General features: G+C 50.5%; 1 protein-coding gene across 7 annotated transcripts in view; it reads left to right on the top strand.

The window, feature by feature from the left end:
* Nucleotides 1–14,958, top strand: part of ZDHHC3 (zDHHC palmitoyltransferase 3) — a 59,182-nt gene that overhangs the window by 24,812 nt on the left and 19,412 nt on the right. For 6 of the 7 annotated variants that reach the window (XM_089919170.1, XM_022573411.3, XM_089919171.1 and 3 more), the window contains 4 exons: nucleotides 2,617–2,741; nucleotides 9,603–9,699; nucleotides 10,362–10,443; nucleotides 14,332–14,462. In XM_089919170.1, coding sequence (XP_089775296.1) covers nucleotides 2,617–2,741; nucleotides 9,603–9,699; nucleotides 10,362–10,443; nucleotides 14,332–14,462 — 435 coding nt within the window. Of the gene's footprint in view, nucleotides 1–2,616; nucleotides 2,742–9,602; nucleotides 9,700–10,361; nucleotides 10,444–10,551; nucleotides 10,648–14,331; nucleotides 14,463–14,958 lie in introns of all 7 variants that reach the window. The other variant, XM_089919174.1, reaches the window with a different exon arrangement.

Raw genomic sequence — 14,958 nt, 5'->3', positions numbered from 1 at the left:
ACGCCTCCTGCCCCCAGATTCAAATGGATTCCACTGCGGGACCAAGTATATGTTTTAGAAGCATATGAGCATTTTTATGGATGTATAGATTGTTTTAAGTGTTTTTAGCCTACAAGGAGAAAAGACTGGAAAACTATACTCCAGAATGTTAATAGTACTAATCTTTGGATGATCGAATCAGAGGGTGCATTCTTCCCTTTTAATTTTCTCTTCTCTATACATTTTTTTTTCTCTATACATTTTTAAAAATCATGAACAAGTATTACTTTGGAAATGAGGAAGAAATCAGTATGTTTTGTTCTCCCGGGGTGCAGTAATGTGGAAGCTTCAAGCCATCCCTGTGAGATATAGGAACAGGGGTAGGGGTGGAGGTAGTGGGTGTTTCTTAGTGCACACGTGACAGCAGTGGCAAAAATGTCTCAGCAGGCCTTCCAACTCCCAGCTGTCTATCAAGAGTTATACAGAACAAAATCCCTTACCATGAACTAGTAAGTTCTGAAATCTGTGGAGATGAGCCCAGAAGAGCCTATTCTTTTAAAGAAAGAAAGAGAGAGAGAGAAACGGAGGGAGGGAGGGAGGGAGGAGGACTCAGTCTCAGGGGCTGGCCCAGCGGGTCTCTAGCTCTGCGAGATGGGCTCACTGGGCAGGTGGGGTCTTGCCTGGATGGGAATGAGCCTTCCAGGAGATTTGTGCAAATGGAGTCACATGGAGGAGGAACTTTTAGGAAGGTTGCGCTGTTGAATGTCTCTGACTGTGGTCTGGAATAACAGGCAGTAATGAGGAGACCAAATGAGAGCTCCGATTGCCGTTGGTTCTGTAAAGCTCTTGTAGCCCTTTATGGGGAGGGTCTCCTGAGATTTACAGCAATTGTGGTGGTGGTGACCTTAAAAACTGGACCTGAAAAAAACCAAAAACGACCTTCATTTAGGAAAACAGCCCTATTGCTTCATCACCTTGGGGAAACACTGTTCCTTAGTGCATTTCTCTTGTACACATGACAATAGTGACTCCCAGATGCGGTCTGTTGGCTTCAGGATCCACAAAAGGTCACACAGTTACCCAAACTCAATTACTTTTTTACATTAAAGAGAATTTAAAGTATGACCCTCTGGGCTTTTCTGCAACCTTCCCCTCTGCCTGGGCCAGCGCCCTTCCCAAGCCCCTTTTAAAAATCCACTCGTCTAGGCGGTCTGGGCCCTCTCTTACCTTTGTGAAGACTTCCAGACCCTGACCCTTCACTGGCCTTAAGGGGGGACCCTCAGATGTCTCAAGGTGAGACAAGTCGTAGCACTTCGGTTACAAAATTCAGGAAAGTTGGTCATACTCCTACTTTGCATAGCTCCTTCCTGAGTATATTTTTTTGCTTGTTTTTTTAAATACGTTTTTTCCTTTTTGCAAAAGTCACATGTTCATATTAGAACATTTAAGAAATATAGTTAATAGATTAAAAATTACCTGTGATTTTACTACATGAGATAACCATTAATACTTTGGCATGTACGTGTGTGTGTGTGTGTGTGTGTGTGTGTGTGTGTGTAATCTTTACCAAAATGGGTTTGTAGTCTACATACTGTTTGGGAATCTACTTTTCCCTTTAACAGTCTATCATAGACGTTTCCCATGTCAATAGCTGTGTACTTTTATGGCTGTTTGATGTCAAGAACTATAGCATAAATGGCATTGTATGTACCAGGTAGTCCTTGCCTACCAAAGTTTGTTTGCTTTTAAAAGGTCTATGATAGGTTCTTCTGGCATCTGACTGTATTTTGCAGGCTGTATTTTTTTCCACTTCTCTTTTGAACTTTCAGAAAAAATTTTAATGAAATACTTAAGACAGTTGAAAGGGTGTAAAGGATAATATGACGACCACTCATGTGTTCGCCTCCCAGCTTTGTAAATTAAAAAAAAAAGTTACAAAGACAGGTTAGCCTCTTTATATGCCCCACCCCCACTTCATTCCACTGCCAGCCTCCTCACCACCACAGAGGTGATCATTATCCTGAGTCACATCTGGTTTTCAGCATCTTGGTGTGGAGAGCACTTGAGTATCTTAGGGCAGTGGCTTACAGTTGCTTGTGGATTCATAAGAACTAAACACAGATTACCAATCCATAACAATAGTACTGATAAAAAATAAAATAAAACTTGATTCCAGTTTAAACAGAACCCAATAACATTCAGAGCTGTGAATTATGACCTGGGAAAACTGGACTATTAGATGTGCTGCTCACCAATGAAAATTCACAAAGACCGAAACTGTCCCTGGGAAATCTAATGTAAATCAAAATTGTAGTTGATGAGTCAAGTCCTCACTGTAATATTTACATAGGAAAGGATGCATTCAATGAAAACCATGTTAGTAAAATGAAAATAGAAGATCATCGGGAACAACGTAACTGTCCAGTGTAGAAAATCATTCACTTTTCCTTGGGGAAATTCTTTGTCAATAACTTATTATTGGTATTGGCGTAACTCTGAACAGAACCCACATGTCGTTGGGATGAAAATATCCTGTCCCCATGTGTGGAATTGCTGCTTTCAAATGACCATCGCCTCTGTGGAATGTCAGAACTGAGGGAACCCCTAGCCTGACCCTGACACCTCTCTTTCTTACAGGGGGCGGTGCCCAAAGGAAATGCCACTAAAGAATTCATCGAGAGTTTACAGCTGAAGCCTGGGCAGGTAGTGTACAAGTGTCCCAAATGCTGCAGCATCAAGCCTGACCGAGCCCACCACTGCAGGTACACTGCCCCCGCCTGGGCTCCCCTCCTCACCCCCTGCGCCCCCGCCCTCGCCCTTCCTCCACGGGTGCCATCAGCAACAGGACTTCTGAACGTGCCCTGCTCTGGGCACGGAGTGACCACATTGACTCTCCATCCCCACCTGCACAGGAGGGCAAGGGTGGGAAAGGGTGTTTGGTTCGGGCTCAGGACACTAGGCTTCGCCACACTTGCCAGAGGGCCCTGCCCAGGCCCTTGCTTGTCTCCACCCTTGTCTCCAAATCTGTGAAATGGAGGGGAGTCCTGCTCTTCCTGCCGCACAGCTTTATTACTTTATTAAGGGCACGTGAGACAAAGCTTTAGGAGATCATTCTGTGAATGTCTAGCCCCTGACACATTTAAGGGGCAGGTGCAATTTCACTTAAATTTTATAGGGAAATGAGGGGGTTGTCCTTGAAAGAAAAGAAAGACTTTTCTTTAAAACAAAACTTCTAGAGGTCTGACAGTTGTAGAGTTCAGCCAAAAAAGCCATTTCCCTGTTTTATCTGTGGTGGTTTTTCCCTTTTGGTTTTCAGATTTCTTTGTTGTTTTGAGTCTTCTTGACAAAAAAAACCTCCAGCTAAATATTGCACTTTATCATGACGAGAACTTTAAATGCTAAATTACAGAAATAACGAACCCGTCACTTAGTCCCTTTTTCACACTAGCTTGTGTTCGGGGTGGAGAGGGGCTGTGGAGGAATGAACTGGCTCCTGATGTCAGGAGGTATCATCGTCCTGAGGCTGTGGAAGCATCTGGGTTTTGTGCGAGGTCCGAGCGGCTGAAAGGTGGCTTTTCTGTGCGGGCCGCACTGCCCACCTTTTGGAGGAGGGCAGTCGGTCTCAACATCCAGATGCCATGGTCAGCTCCCAACACCTGCTGTGTCTCAGGCACCTCAGCCCACCCTGTCTCATCATCGTCATCCCCATGGTCACCCCCAGAGATAGCTCTGCCATGGGCATGACCTTACCTAGATGAGGAATTAAGGCTCAAGGCAGTTAAGTGGCTGCTCCAAGGTCACACAGCCGGTGACTACGAGAGACAGGATTGGTTCCTGGTGTGTCTGGCTCCGAGTCTGGGGCTCTTTCCACTAGAACTCTAGTTTGGGATGACTTGTGTAACTTGGTATAACCATATGCATATTTTTCTGTATCTTTTTCTGTCTGTCTGAGAGAGCGATCTGGAGACCTCCCCAGCTAGTTGCCACTTCTCAAGGGTGAGGGCCAAGGAGCTTGGGCAGGGACCATGGGAACTGCCATCTCCTGTGGGGTTTTCTGTGTCTGGGTCATCTTGTTTCTGAAATCTGTATTAGAAACTAATTCAATGCTTTCTTCTTGTGCCTGAGATGGAGGCATCAGTCTAGCCTTTTCCTACCACCCCGAGGCTCGGGAACCCAGTTCTTCTCATCCCCTGGGTGATGTGATTCCTCTGGGCACATTCCTCCAGTGTGGTGGAGCGGGCTTCTGCCTTGAAGTTGGAGAGGTCAGCATTGGAAAGGCAGCGCTGTCCCTGCCACACTGGGGACTGTGGGCCAGGCACCACGTCTCTCAGAGCCTCAGCTTTCTCCTTTGTAAAATGGGTTGTTCCTCCTTAGCTTGTGAGGATTAAGTATGAATATCTATCTGTTAATGGAGGAATGTGTGAGCGTTGGGGATGTGCTGGGTTTATATAGGCTGGACCAGAAACAGGGAAGTGTGAACTTTATAGAAAGAACTTGGGTGACCACAGTGGTTCTTTTCTCTTTCGTCCCTGAGCCCTTGGCAGCCTCCACCGCCTGGCATTTTCCTCACCGCCTCCTCCTCACCTCTCTCCCCAGGATGATCCAAGGGAGGTATTCTTGAGTGCTAATAAACAGATCAGCTTGAGCAAAACAAGAGCTGCTGATTCAGATGAACTTGAGTGAGGATGCCTGTGCATCGCCTGTTCCTGTGTCAGGAAATGTATGCTGACACCTGCTCCTTTGTGATGGCTTGTGGTGGCCCAGGCCATCTGGGGACCCATGGTTTTGGATAAGCAGAATCCCCAGCACACCAAACAGAGCTGGGTTTGTGACTGGGTGAGCCAAGGGGCCTGCTGCCCTGCTAGAGAAAGTTGGTGTCAGTCTTCCTGCTCAGGTGAAGGGGCATGTGTCTGTGCCCAGCTCTTTGCTTCCTCTCCTCCCAGTAGTGTCATGGAATTTAAAACTCTTTTCCCTGAGCTCTAATGGGTACCACAAATATTCCCTGACCTTGCACCTGTAGGTGTTCCTTCCAGCCTGGTGATACGTGGCTGGGTCTTCCTTCCAAAGCAGGCTCCTTTCATCCTGGCGTTGAGGATCATGGAAGCCTGTGGAAATCCTTGGGGTGGGTGGGTCACGCTAACGGGGACAGCCAAGGTGTTAGGCTTATGTGTTAGGTTCTTCTTGCACAGGCGGTGGAGACCTCTGACCTTGGCAAAGCCTCACACCCCTCCCCACCTCCCAACAAACACACACACACTGAGATGAGACAGTTGGGGACTGCTTAGGGCCCCTGCCAGCTTGTTTATCAGTTACTGATAAATTTATATTGCACTAGCATTGGTTTTAAAGCATTTTACACACATCATCTCTAACCCTGAGAGAGCAGGGCTAGTTCTACAGAGGGTGGTTTGGAGAAGCTAAGTTTCTTTGCCCAGAGCCCAAAGTGGTGATCTGAGAGAAGTGTTCTTTCCACTGGCCTTACCCTGTTTGGGCACTGCCTTACCCCACATTGTCTGAGCTGGGGCCAGGATGTTATAGATGCCTTTTTTGCTTATAATTTTAATCATAGTGAATGAGGTGTGAGATGAAAACCTATATGGGGAGCATGGTCCCCTTGGTACCTCCTTGCTATGATTTTTTTCTCTTCCTCTACTGTGGCATCCCAGCCTGAGGTGGTGGAGCCCAGGTCCCCATCTATAGTGTCAGAGCCTTCACTCCTCCAACCCTTGCTAAGCGGGGCCCCAGGCTTGGCTGTGGGCTGTAGTGGTGGATGGGACATGGCCCTGACCCAGGGGCTTCCCGCCCAGGCAGGGCAGATGCACTTGTCTGCCGTGATACAGTTTGGTGGGTGCCGCTGTAGGGAGAATCACAGGGCCATCACTTAGGGTGGGCAAGAGGACCTCAGCCTGCTCCTTGGGGGCTGAGTGCCAAGGAAGGGCCCTTGTACCTCCCTGGAGAGGGAGCATGAGCCCCAGGGAACCTGAATACACACAATCCGGTGAGTTTGTTGGGCTCTTCCAAGCTTGCGAAGGAAGTGCTCTGGGGACTGAAAATGGTAGGGAACCTGGAGGAAAAGTAGAGAAGCATCCTCCCTCTTGTAAAACCAGGATTTAAAATGGCAGGGGCCGGGGGGGAGACTTCCTTGGTGGTGCAGTGGTTAAGAATCCTCCTGCCAATGCAGGGGACATGGGTTCAAGCCCTGGTCCAGGAAGATTCCACATGCTGCGGAGCAGCTAAGCCCATGTGCCACAACTGCTGACCCTGTGCTCTAGAGCCCGCGAGCCACAACTACTGAGCCTGTGTGCCACAATTACTGAAGCCTGCATGCTCTAGGGCTCACGTGCCACAACTACTGAAGCCCACGTGCCACAACTACTGAAGCCCACGCACCTAGAGTCCGTGATCCGCAACAAGAGAAGCCACCGCAATGAGAAGCCCGCGCGCCGCAGCAAATAGCCCCTACTTGCCACAACTAGAGAAAGCTCGCGCACAGCCAAAAATAAATTAAAAAAACAAACCAACAAAAAAAAACGGGAGGGGCCTGGGAAACCCTGAAGGTAGGAACACCCCAAATACCTCCATTGAGGACATTTGGTCTTTTTAGCAGCTGCCATTGAATGCTTAGGACATGTCTGTGTCCACAGCGTCTCACACAGGAGACACTGGAGTTGGTACAAGAGAGGAGTGCAGGCAGGAGCCCCAGGGAAGGTGGATTTCGCCAGGAGGCAAGAGTGGAGAAAGGGCCCTCTGGGAGCCTTCCCTGGTTGCTGTGCTTGAGCTGCCCTGCTGTGTCTGGGGAGGGGACACCAGTGAGCCCACTGTGCTGTGGGGACTGGGAAGAAGACTGACTCTGAGGTGCCTGATTCCCAGGCACCTCACCCAGCCTTGTGGAAGGCTCACATTTTTTCTTCCTCCCCCTGAGTGCTGGTGCCTGAGATGAAATAGCCAGGCAGGTGTGGGCAGTCACCCCCTGGGCCTGGAGCACCCTTCACTTGGCCCACTGAGGGACCAGGCCTTGCCCTTGGTGCTCTCCAGGCCCCAGCCCCAGAGCCATTCAGGCTGGGTGTTTTGTGAGCCGTGGGTCAGTTAGCCTCTAAACAGCGCCTCCAGCCACATACATGGATGGACCTCCACCACCCACGTGCACTGCCACCTGCCCCAGGAGCCCGCTTCTGAACAACTCTGTAAGCCGGAGGGAGAGGCGCCATCTTGGCATTTCCTGTCTTTGCAAATAGGAAACTCAGAGACCAACACTCTGGACAACTTTTGCAGCTCTCAGTGGGCTGTACTCCTGCCTACTTCTAGAAGGATGAGTAGTGTTCTAATTTGGCTGCCCAGTGAAACTTAGCCCATTGTGAAACCCAGCTTCCCAGGGTTCACACCTGGCCTCTTCAGAGAGGCTGGGAGGGGAGAGCAAAGGACCGATTTGCTTAATCTCTTAGACAGCTTTCAGAGGATGTCAGGCCATTTGGCACCTCTCTGCTGCTGAGCAAACACTGCCTCAGAGCACCCACCTGAAACCCCTTTTACAAAGAAGTACAAGTGGAAGAAAAACTGCTCAAGAGTCCAGAGCAGGGAGGTGGTTACCCTCAGGAGCTCCCCAGATAGGGAGGGGATTAAGAAACCCCAGAGCTGAGGAAGGACATACAAGACGGGCTACGGGGGTGGTTCCATGGTGGGAATGTGTTGGCTGAGGCCCAGAATGCAGGGAGCTTTACTGCCTACTTGTCTGTACTTTCAAGATTGTACACTGGGCACAAGTGTTACCTATTCTTTCATTCATTCATTCAAATCGGTAACATACACAGAGAGAGAGAGAGAGAGAGAGAGAGAGTTGATTGATCAAGTAATGGAGTTGCTGGTACCTGGCTTTCTCTTTATTGCCCTCCATGCCCCTTTCATGCATCCTTTTCTTACCCCGCCTTTCTGGCTCCCAAGGAGATTTCTGGAGCTGGTTCAGCATCTCTGAAATGTGCCCATTCCCCACATGCCTGTGTTATCATGACCCCTTGAAGCTGTGGGAAGAACAAGGGTGGAGACCAGACTGACCCCACCACTCGTCTGAGCCAGCATCTGTTCTCACTTTCTCTTATAACGGTACTCACGTCCTGTGGGGGGCAGGGGGGTTCTGCCTTGCCACCAGAGCTCATGCCATGCTTAGAAAAGCCCACACCTCCCCCTTGAGGTGCAGGTGAGCCCTCCTTCAGAGTGGTCTGTGCTTCCCGGCCTGCGGTCTGGGAACAGCTCGCCTCCATGCCCAGAACAGCTCCTTCTGCGCCATCCCTGCCCTGTCTGTGGGTCAGCCAGAGCTCAGCGAGCACTGTGTGTGAGCATGAGGCAGCCTTCTCTTCAGCAGGCCCCTGAGCCAACCCTTCCCCCAGGGTCCACCCACCATAGCCCACCTTAGTAAGAACCTGAGATAAAGTTGGTTATGGAAACTACTAGAAAGAAAAGCTGGTGTAAACTAAGGGACTGTCAAATATATATATAATTCTATTATTTCCAAGCTTGTATTTATAGTATTTCAAACTGTTTTGAACAAATACTGCCCCCAAGATAAATGTTAGGGAGGCTATTTTAATGAATTGAGAATGAAACAATTTTTTTTTTTTTTTTTTTTTTTCGGTACGCGGGCCTCTCACTGTTGTGGCCTCTCCCGTTGCGGAGCACAGGCTCAGCGGCCATGGCTCACGGGCCCAGCCGCTCCGCGGCATGTGGGATCTTCCCGGACCGGGGCACAAACCCGTGTCCCCTGCATCGGCAGGCGGACTCTGAACCGCTGCACCACCAGGGAAGCCCCAAGAAACAATTTTTAATGAGCCCATCTATTGGCAAATCGGTCTTCCTGAACTTGAGCTTTGGGAGTAGTTGCTTTTGAGGTCCCATTAGCCTTGTGCTCTTGTTTCAGATTCTTACTTGTATGGTCCAAAAAGGGGTGGGGAAGGCATTTGCTATCAAATAACAAAGCTTCAAACAGTCTCAGTCCAAAAATTATCCCAGTAACAAGTTAGTAATTTGCAAATTAGTGGGATTTCTGATCAACACTTAAGCTCAAATGACTTTTCTGCTGTTTTGGGCTAAGTGGATATTATCTTAGAGCTGCAAGGTCCTTAGAGGGGGACTTCCTGCCGCCATTTGACGCACTGCTCGTGACCCCACTCTGAACTCTTCTAGCGCTCTCTCTCGTCAGCCGCACCCTGGGAGGTTCCCTAGTCAGGTTTTTGGTCTTTGGAGGGAAATTAGGAGCAGCTGTATCCCATCTCATCCTGTCAAGTTTTTGAAAGTGCTGCTTCTTTCTGTCCTTTCAGTAAACCACATTTTCAGCCCACTGTTACCTCAGGAGAGCAGTCTCTTTCTCAGCCATGTCAGTTCCAGCCTGTTTTTATGTGAAACAAGATAAGAGGCCTTGGAGGTGGATAACTGCCCCCTTGTTTGGAATGACTGTGACCCTGGAGGTCCTGGCCCTGCCTTCCAAGTCCCTTGCAACACACATGCAGCAAAACATTGGGTGGCGCCCTAGAGGTCACTTGCCAGGAGTGGTGCAGGAGCATGGGTTTTGAGTCCCCTCGACCCTCCCGCCTCCTTGAGGACCCCCCTAAAGATCTGCCTTGCGGCTCTTTCAGTGTTTGTAAGCGGTGCATTCGGAAGATGGACCACCACTGTCCCTGGGTCAATAACTGTGTTGGCGAGAACAACCAGAAGTACTTCGTCCTGTTTACTGTAAGTCAGCTTCCGAATTCTGCCCCACCCTCTGTGAAGCAATGGAGAGCTCTGTTCCTTCGAATTGTCAGCACTCACGGTGTTCTTTGCTGCTGTTCAGAAGAGTGCCTGGCCACGTAGACCCCCGCCTTTCTGCCAGAGCTCTCCTTGGTTCAGCAAGTGCCCGTTCCTGTGCCCTTCACTTGAGCATCTAGAAAATTGACTCAAGTTGATGAGCTATAAGCAAGGGCCGTGTTCTGGGCCTCTATGTCTGGTGTCCGACCTAAGTAGCTAAAGAAGGCGGCAACCCTCCCTCAGCTGCAGGTAGGCGGAGTGTGTCTAGCCTGAGGGCTGGAGGGGCCAATGGCAGTCAGCGCCCTGACCTTTCAAGTGAGGAGCAGCAGCCGGCCTGGAGCCCCCAGGGCAACCCAGGTCACACCTGGTGACACGTGCTTGTTTCTGTTCTTGTCCCACACGCTCCCAGTGAATGGCCGCTCACCTCAGACCCAGGGCTGGGGGCGGGGAACCAGTGGAGAAATCACCAGGTGCCTCTCTGGTCCCCCTCCTGCTCAGCCCTCAGCCTAAGTGTTCCTGAATGGGAGGTTCTGAGCACCCCGTCCCGGGAGCCTTCACGGCCAGAAGGTTCTCACAACAATGGCGTCTGCACTGCTTTCCTGTTTCAGATGTACATAGCTCTCATTTCCTTGCACGCCCTCATCATGGTGGGATTCCACTTCCTGCATTGCTTTGAAGAAGACTGGACAAGTGAGTATGTGCCAGGGCTTCCCTCCTTGCTGCAGGGGGGCGCATGACCCAAGCAGGGTGGGCTCTTCGTTTCCGTCTTGGTGCCAGGGGCCAACCTCATTTTATTAGATCTCCTGCAAGCCCATGGACCTATCAGGGAAGAAACAGCAGGGGCCCAAATATCTCTTCATGAAAAAAAGCAGCCCCTTAAAGTCAGTTCTACAGGTAATGTAGTGAGTTGGATAGACCCGCTAGCCTGAGTGAGCCCAGGGAAAATGCAGGCCCCCAGCAGGGCAGTGCATTCCCTGGAGTGGAGCTGTGCCTGCAGAGAGAGCTTTTGCTTCCATGTCTTTAAGTGGAGCTTTGATTGAAGGTCGTTTTATTTCAACCTTGCAGAAATCCATTTTTAACTTTCTGGCTAGGACATGGACGGTTTTCGTTAATCTTTCTTTTGTGTGTGTGTGTGTGTGTGTGTGTGTGTGTGATGGTTGTTTTTTTAACTGCTTAATCACCAATTTCCATTAAGATTGTAGACAAATTCTTCCTGCTTTTGAAGTATCTCATTTAAATGTGCAAATGCGGGCTTCCCTGGTGGCGCAGTGGTTGAGAGTCTGCCTGCTGATGCAGGGGACACGGGTTCGTGCCCCGGTCTGGGCCCGTGAGCCATGGCTGCTGAGCCTGCACCTCCGGAGCCTGTGCTTCGCAACGGGAGAGGCCACAACAGTGAGAGGCCTGCGTACCGCAAAAAAAAAAAAAAAAAAAAAGTGCAAATGCTGAGGAAGGAACTCCAACCACAAGATTGCATAAATCCTGAGGGAAAAATATAGATGCTGAAAAAATAAAATTTAAATTTTTTTAAAGAAGAATAAAAATAAGTTATAAGAAAACAATTTTTAGTACAGTAGTCCCACCTTATCTGCAGGGGATATGTTCCAAGACCCCCAGTGGAATGCCTGAAACCTCAGATAGTACAGAACCCTATATATACCATGTTTTTTCCTATACACACATACCTATGATGAAGTTTAATTTATAAATTAGGCACAGTAAGAAAATATCTGAATTGCCAGCATCACTGCTCTTGCATTTTGGGGCCATTATTAAGTAGAATAAGGGTTACTTGAACACAAGCACTGTGACACCACAGTAGTTGATTTGGTAGCCGAGGTAGTAGGTAGCATATGCAGCATGGATATGCTGGACAAAGAGATGGTTCACGTCCCAGGTGGACAGAGCAAGATGGCGTGAGATGTCATCGCGCTACTCAGAACAGTTTGTATTTTAAAACCTATGGATTGTTTATTTCTGGAATTTTCCGTTTAATATTTTTGCACTGAGGTTGACTACAGGTAAATGAAACTGCAGAAAGCAAAACCAAGGATAAGGGGAAGACTACTACAGATACTGGAGGAATTAAGAGAGGCCACCTGCTGGGCTCCATCTTTCACACATACATCTGTGAGACACATCTTGAGCAGAAACATCGTATTTTCATTCTTTTCCCATTGATTGGTCCCCCCCTTCATTTCATCATTTTTTAGGAGTTTTGCTCTTCCTGCACATACTGACTTCTTAGGCTTTTTCTTCCTATTATTTCCCCCAGAACTTGTGAGGCTGTGAAAAGGACAGTATCTTTAGCTCCCAACCACATATTGAGGCTTTCCCTGCCTCTGTAGTATGCATCTGCCCCCCTTCTACAGTAAGTCCGCTATATACGAACAAGTTCCGTTCTGAGAGCGCGTTCATAAGTCCAATTAGTTCGTAAAGTCCAACAACGTTAGCCTAGGTACCCAACTAACATAATCCAACTAACGTAATTGGACATGCAAACACATGTTCACATCTTTGAAAGTTCGCAACTTGAAGGTTTGTATGTAGGGGACTTAGTGTATCTCCCCGGTCCTGCCCCCATCTCTGCCTGGCTTGACCTCATTTAGGGGAAGAGAAATCCCATGGGTATTAGTCACCTCAGGCTGCCATAACAAGATACCATAGACTGGGAGGCTAAAACATTTATTCCTCACAGTCTGGGAGGCTGGAAAGTCCAAGATCACGGTACCAACCAATTCCATTCCTGGTGAGGACCCTTTTCCTGGCTTGCAGACGACCCTCTCCTCTTGTGTCCTCACATGGCAGAGAGAGAAAAGCAAGCTCTCTGGTGTCTCTTTTCATAAGAGAACTAATCCTATCACGAGGGCCCTACCCTCATGACCTCTTCCAACCCTCATTACCTCCCAGGGGCCCTGGTTCCAAATAATATCACTTTGGGGGTTAGGGCTTTGGCATGTGAATTTCAGGGGGTGGTTTACAATTTAGTCCATAACACCATGTCTCCCCATTTTCGTGACTGCCACAGTTCCAGCCCAAGCTAGAGAGAGGAAGGTCAGGATGTTAGTGAGAGTTCATAGTCAGGAGTTGGTACAGGATCCATGCCCACCCTGTCTGCCTTGTCCTGCCCACCACCCTGACCAGCCCAGAAGCCAGGCAGGTACCTGCCCCAGCTGTGGCCACCCAGGGCCAGCCCGTCAGGCTGCTGGGCCACCCTAACCACACCCTGCCCAGCAAGGAACCAAGAAGGGAAGTCATGCGGAGCTGTTAAGTTCTGAGGAAAATGTGGGGAGATAAGGCATTTAGACAAGATGCTCTTACCCTGCCACCCATTCAGTGCTGGTGTGTCTCTAAGCTCATTCCAGATTTATGTCCTTTTCCTCTCCTGACATTCCTGTGAGGGAGCTAGCAGGGCAGCTTGGAGGGGGCACTTACTCCCTGAATTCCCAAAGCCCAGTGAAGCCCAGCTCTGCCCTGCAGGATCAGACCCCTTCTGTCAGGAAAACAGGCCAGAGCACTGGAAGAGCCAGAAACATGGGCCACGGCCCAGGTGTGACAGGCCCGGCAGCTGTTGGCAAGGGCAGGAGTCCTTGGGTAGTGAGTGCCAATCAAGGGGCCTGGACCAGTGCCACAAGTGGGGCCCCTGTCTCCCAAGGTGGTCCAGGGCTCTCCTGAGAAGCTGCCTTGATGGTGAAGAGCCAGAGAAGGGGTCCTCTGCCTGCTCACCACCCCCCCCCCATCTCCCTCAGCACCTCTGCTTTTCAGTGGGCTGGGTTTCTGACTTAGACTCTACTCAGACAAAGGATTCTGCTGCCTAAAACAAAACCACACATCTGGTCAAACCTCACTGCTCTACAGTGGAGGGTGTAGAGGCCTGGAGAGGGACAAGGACTTGCCTCGGGTCACACCCAGGTCAGGATGAGGTCGTAGTAGGGGCCAGGGGAGTGAAAGTGTCTGCTCTGGGCCAGGTGGCTCTTCTGTCAGCTCCCCAGCTTCAGGACTGACTGTCTCAGGGACGCAGATGCTCCCGAGAGCGGGCCTTCCCCGTGGGGCTTACTGGGTCAGGCCAAGCCCCAGCACTTAGACTGCCCCCTGCCGAGCTGTAGATCCCACAGCCACTGAGTGATCCTCCAGACCTGGCTTTTCCTCTCACCCGTGAGCAGATAGAGGCACAGGAATGCCCAGAAAACCCACGGCCAAACCAGGCCTGGACTGAGGCCCCTCCACCTGTGCAACCTGCATTTTGCTCTCTGAGGAGAGGAGGGTCTCCCTGTGGTGTCATCAGGCCTTCGTGCCTCAGCTCTGAGTCCTTCTGGTCCTTCCAGACTGTGCTGGGTACTGTGCTTGGCACCAGGATGCAGACACCCGTGCTGTCCGGGAAGAGGGACGGAGAGCAGAGAGTGGTGTATGTGAGGGAGGGGAAGCCGGCAAGGTCCAGCCTGCTGAGGAGGGCTTTCCTGAGGGAGAGCTGGTGCGGCCAGGTGTGGGAGAGGACGGCCCCTGCCATGGCCTCGAAGCCAGAGAGGAGCCCTGGGGGTGGCGAGGGGCAGCCCTGAGCCCCACGTGTCCCTTCTCTTTCAGAGTGCAGCTCCTTCTCGCCACCCACCACAGTGATCCTCCTCATCCTCCTGTGCTTCGAGGGGCTGCTCTTCCTCATTTTCACATCAGTCATGTTTGGGACCCAGGTACACTCCATCTGCACGGATGAGACGGTAAGCAAGTGGGCAGCCTGCTCACCATCTACCTCCACAGCTGGGGTGGGGGGAGGGCTGCTTGCAGGCCAGACCTGGGAGCCCAGCGGCCAGGCCCTGGGTGTGCAGGGCACATTCCTCCATTTGCAGTGACTCGGGATCTTCTTCCTCCCCACTTGGGACTGGCATTCACATCACACCAGGAATGGGGCCCCGCAGCCTTGGCAAAGGGTTCCCTTTTGTTACAAGCCCTTCCACCTTCCCGTGATGGTTCTGTCTTATACACGGCTCTGGGTCGGGCATTCTGCTAGGCACTGGGATGCCCTTCCCATCCAGTGGCCACAGGCTTGGAGACAGGTGGTGGACAAAGGCCACCCTGACCCAGGTGGCACAGACAGGGTCGGCTTCCCAGAGAAGGTGCCTTCACGAACAGGTCCTGAGGATGGAGTCAGGAGACAGCTCAGCTTGAGCCCCCAGAGCAGTGGGCAGCAAGACCCGGCTCTGGTCCTCATCTGCT

This window comes from Delphinapterus leucas, chromosome 10, assembly GCF_059928025.1.
Source record: "Delphinapterus leucas isolate spDelLeu-1000000601 "Yukka" chromosome 10, BTC_Dleu_Yukka2, whole genome shotgun sequence".
In the NCBI taxonomy this organism is placed as follows: Eukaryota; Metazoa; Chordata; class Mammalia; order Artiodactyla; family Monodontidae; genus Delphinapterus; species Delphinapterus leucas.
Note: the sequence above shows the minus strand (reverse complement) of the source record. Positions and strands in the feature narration are given on the sequence as shown.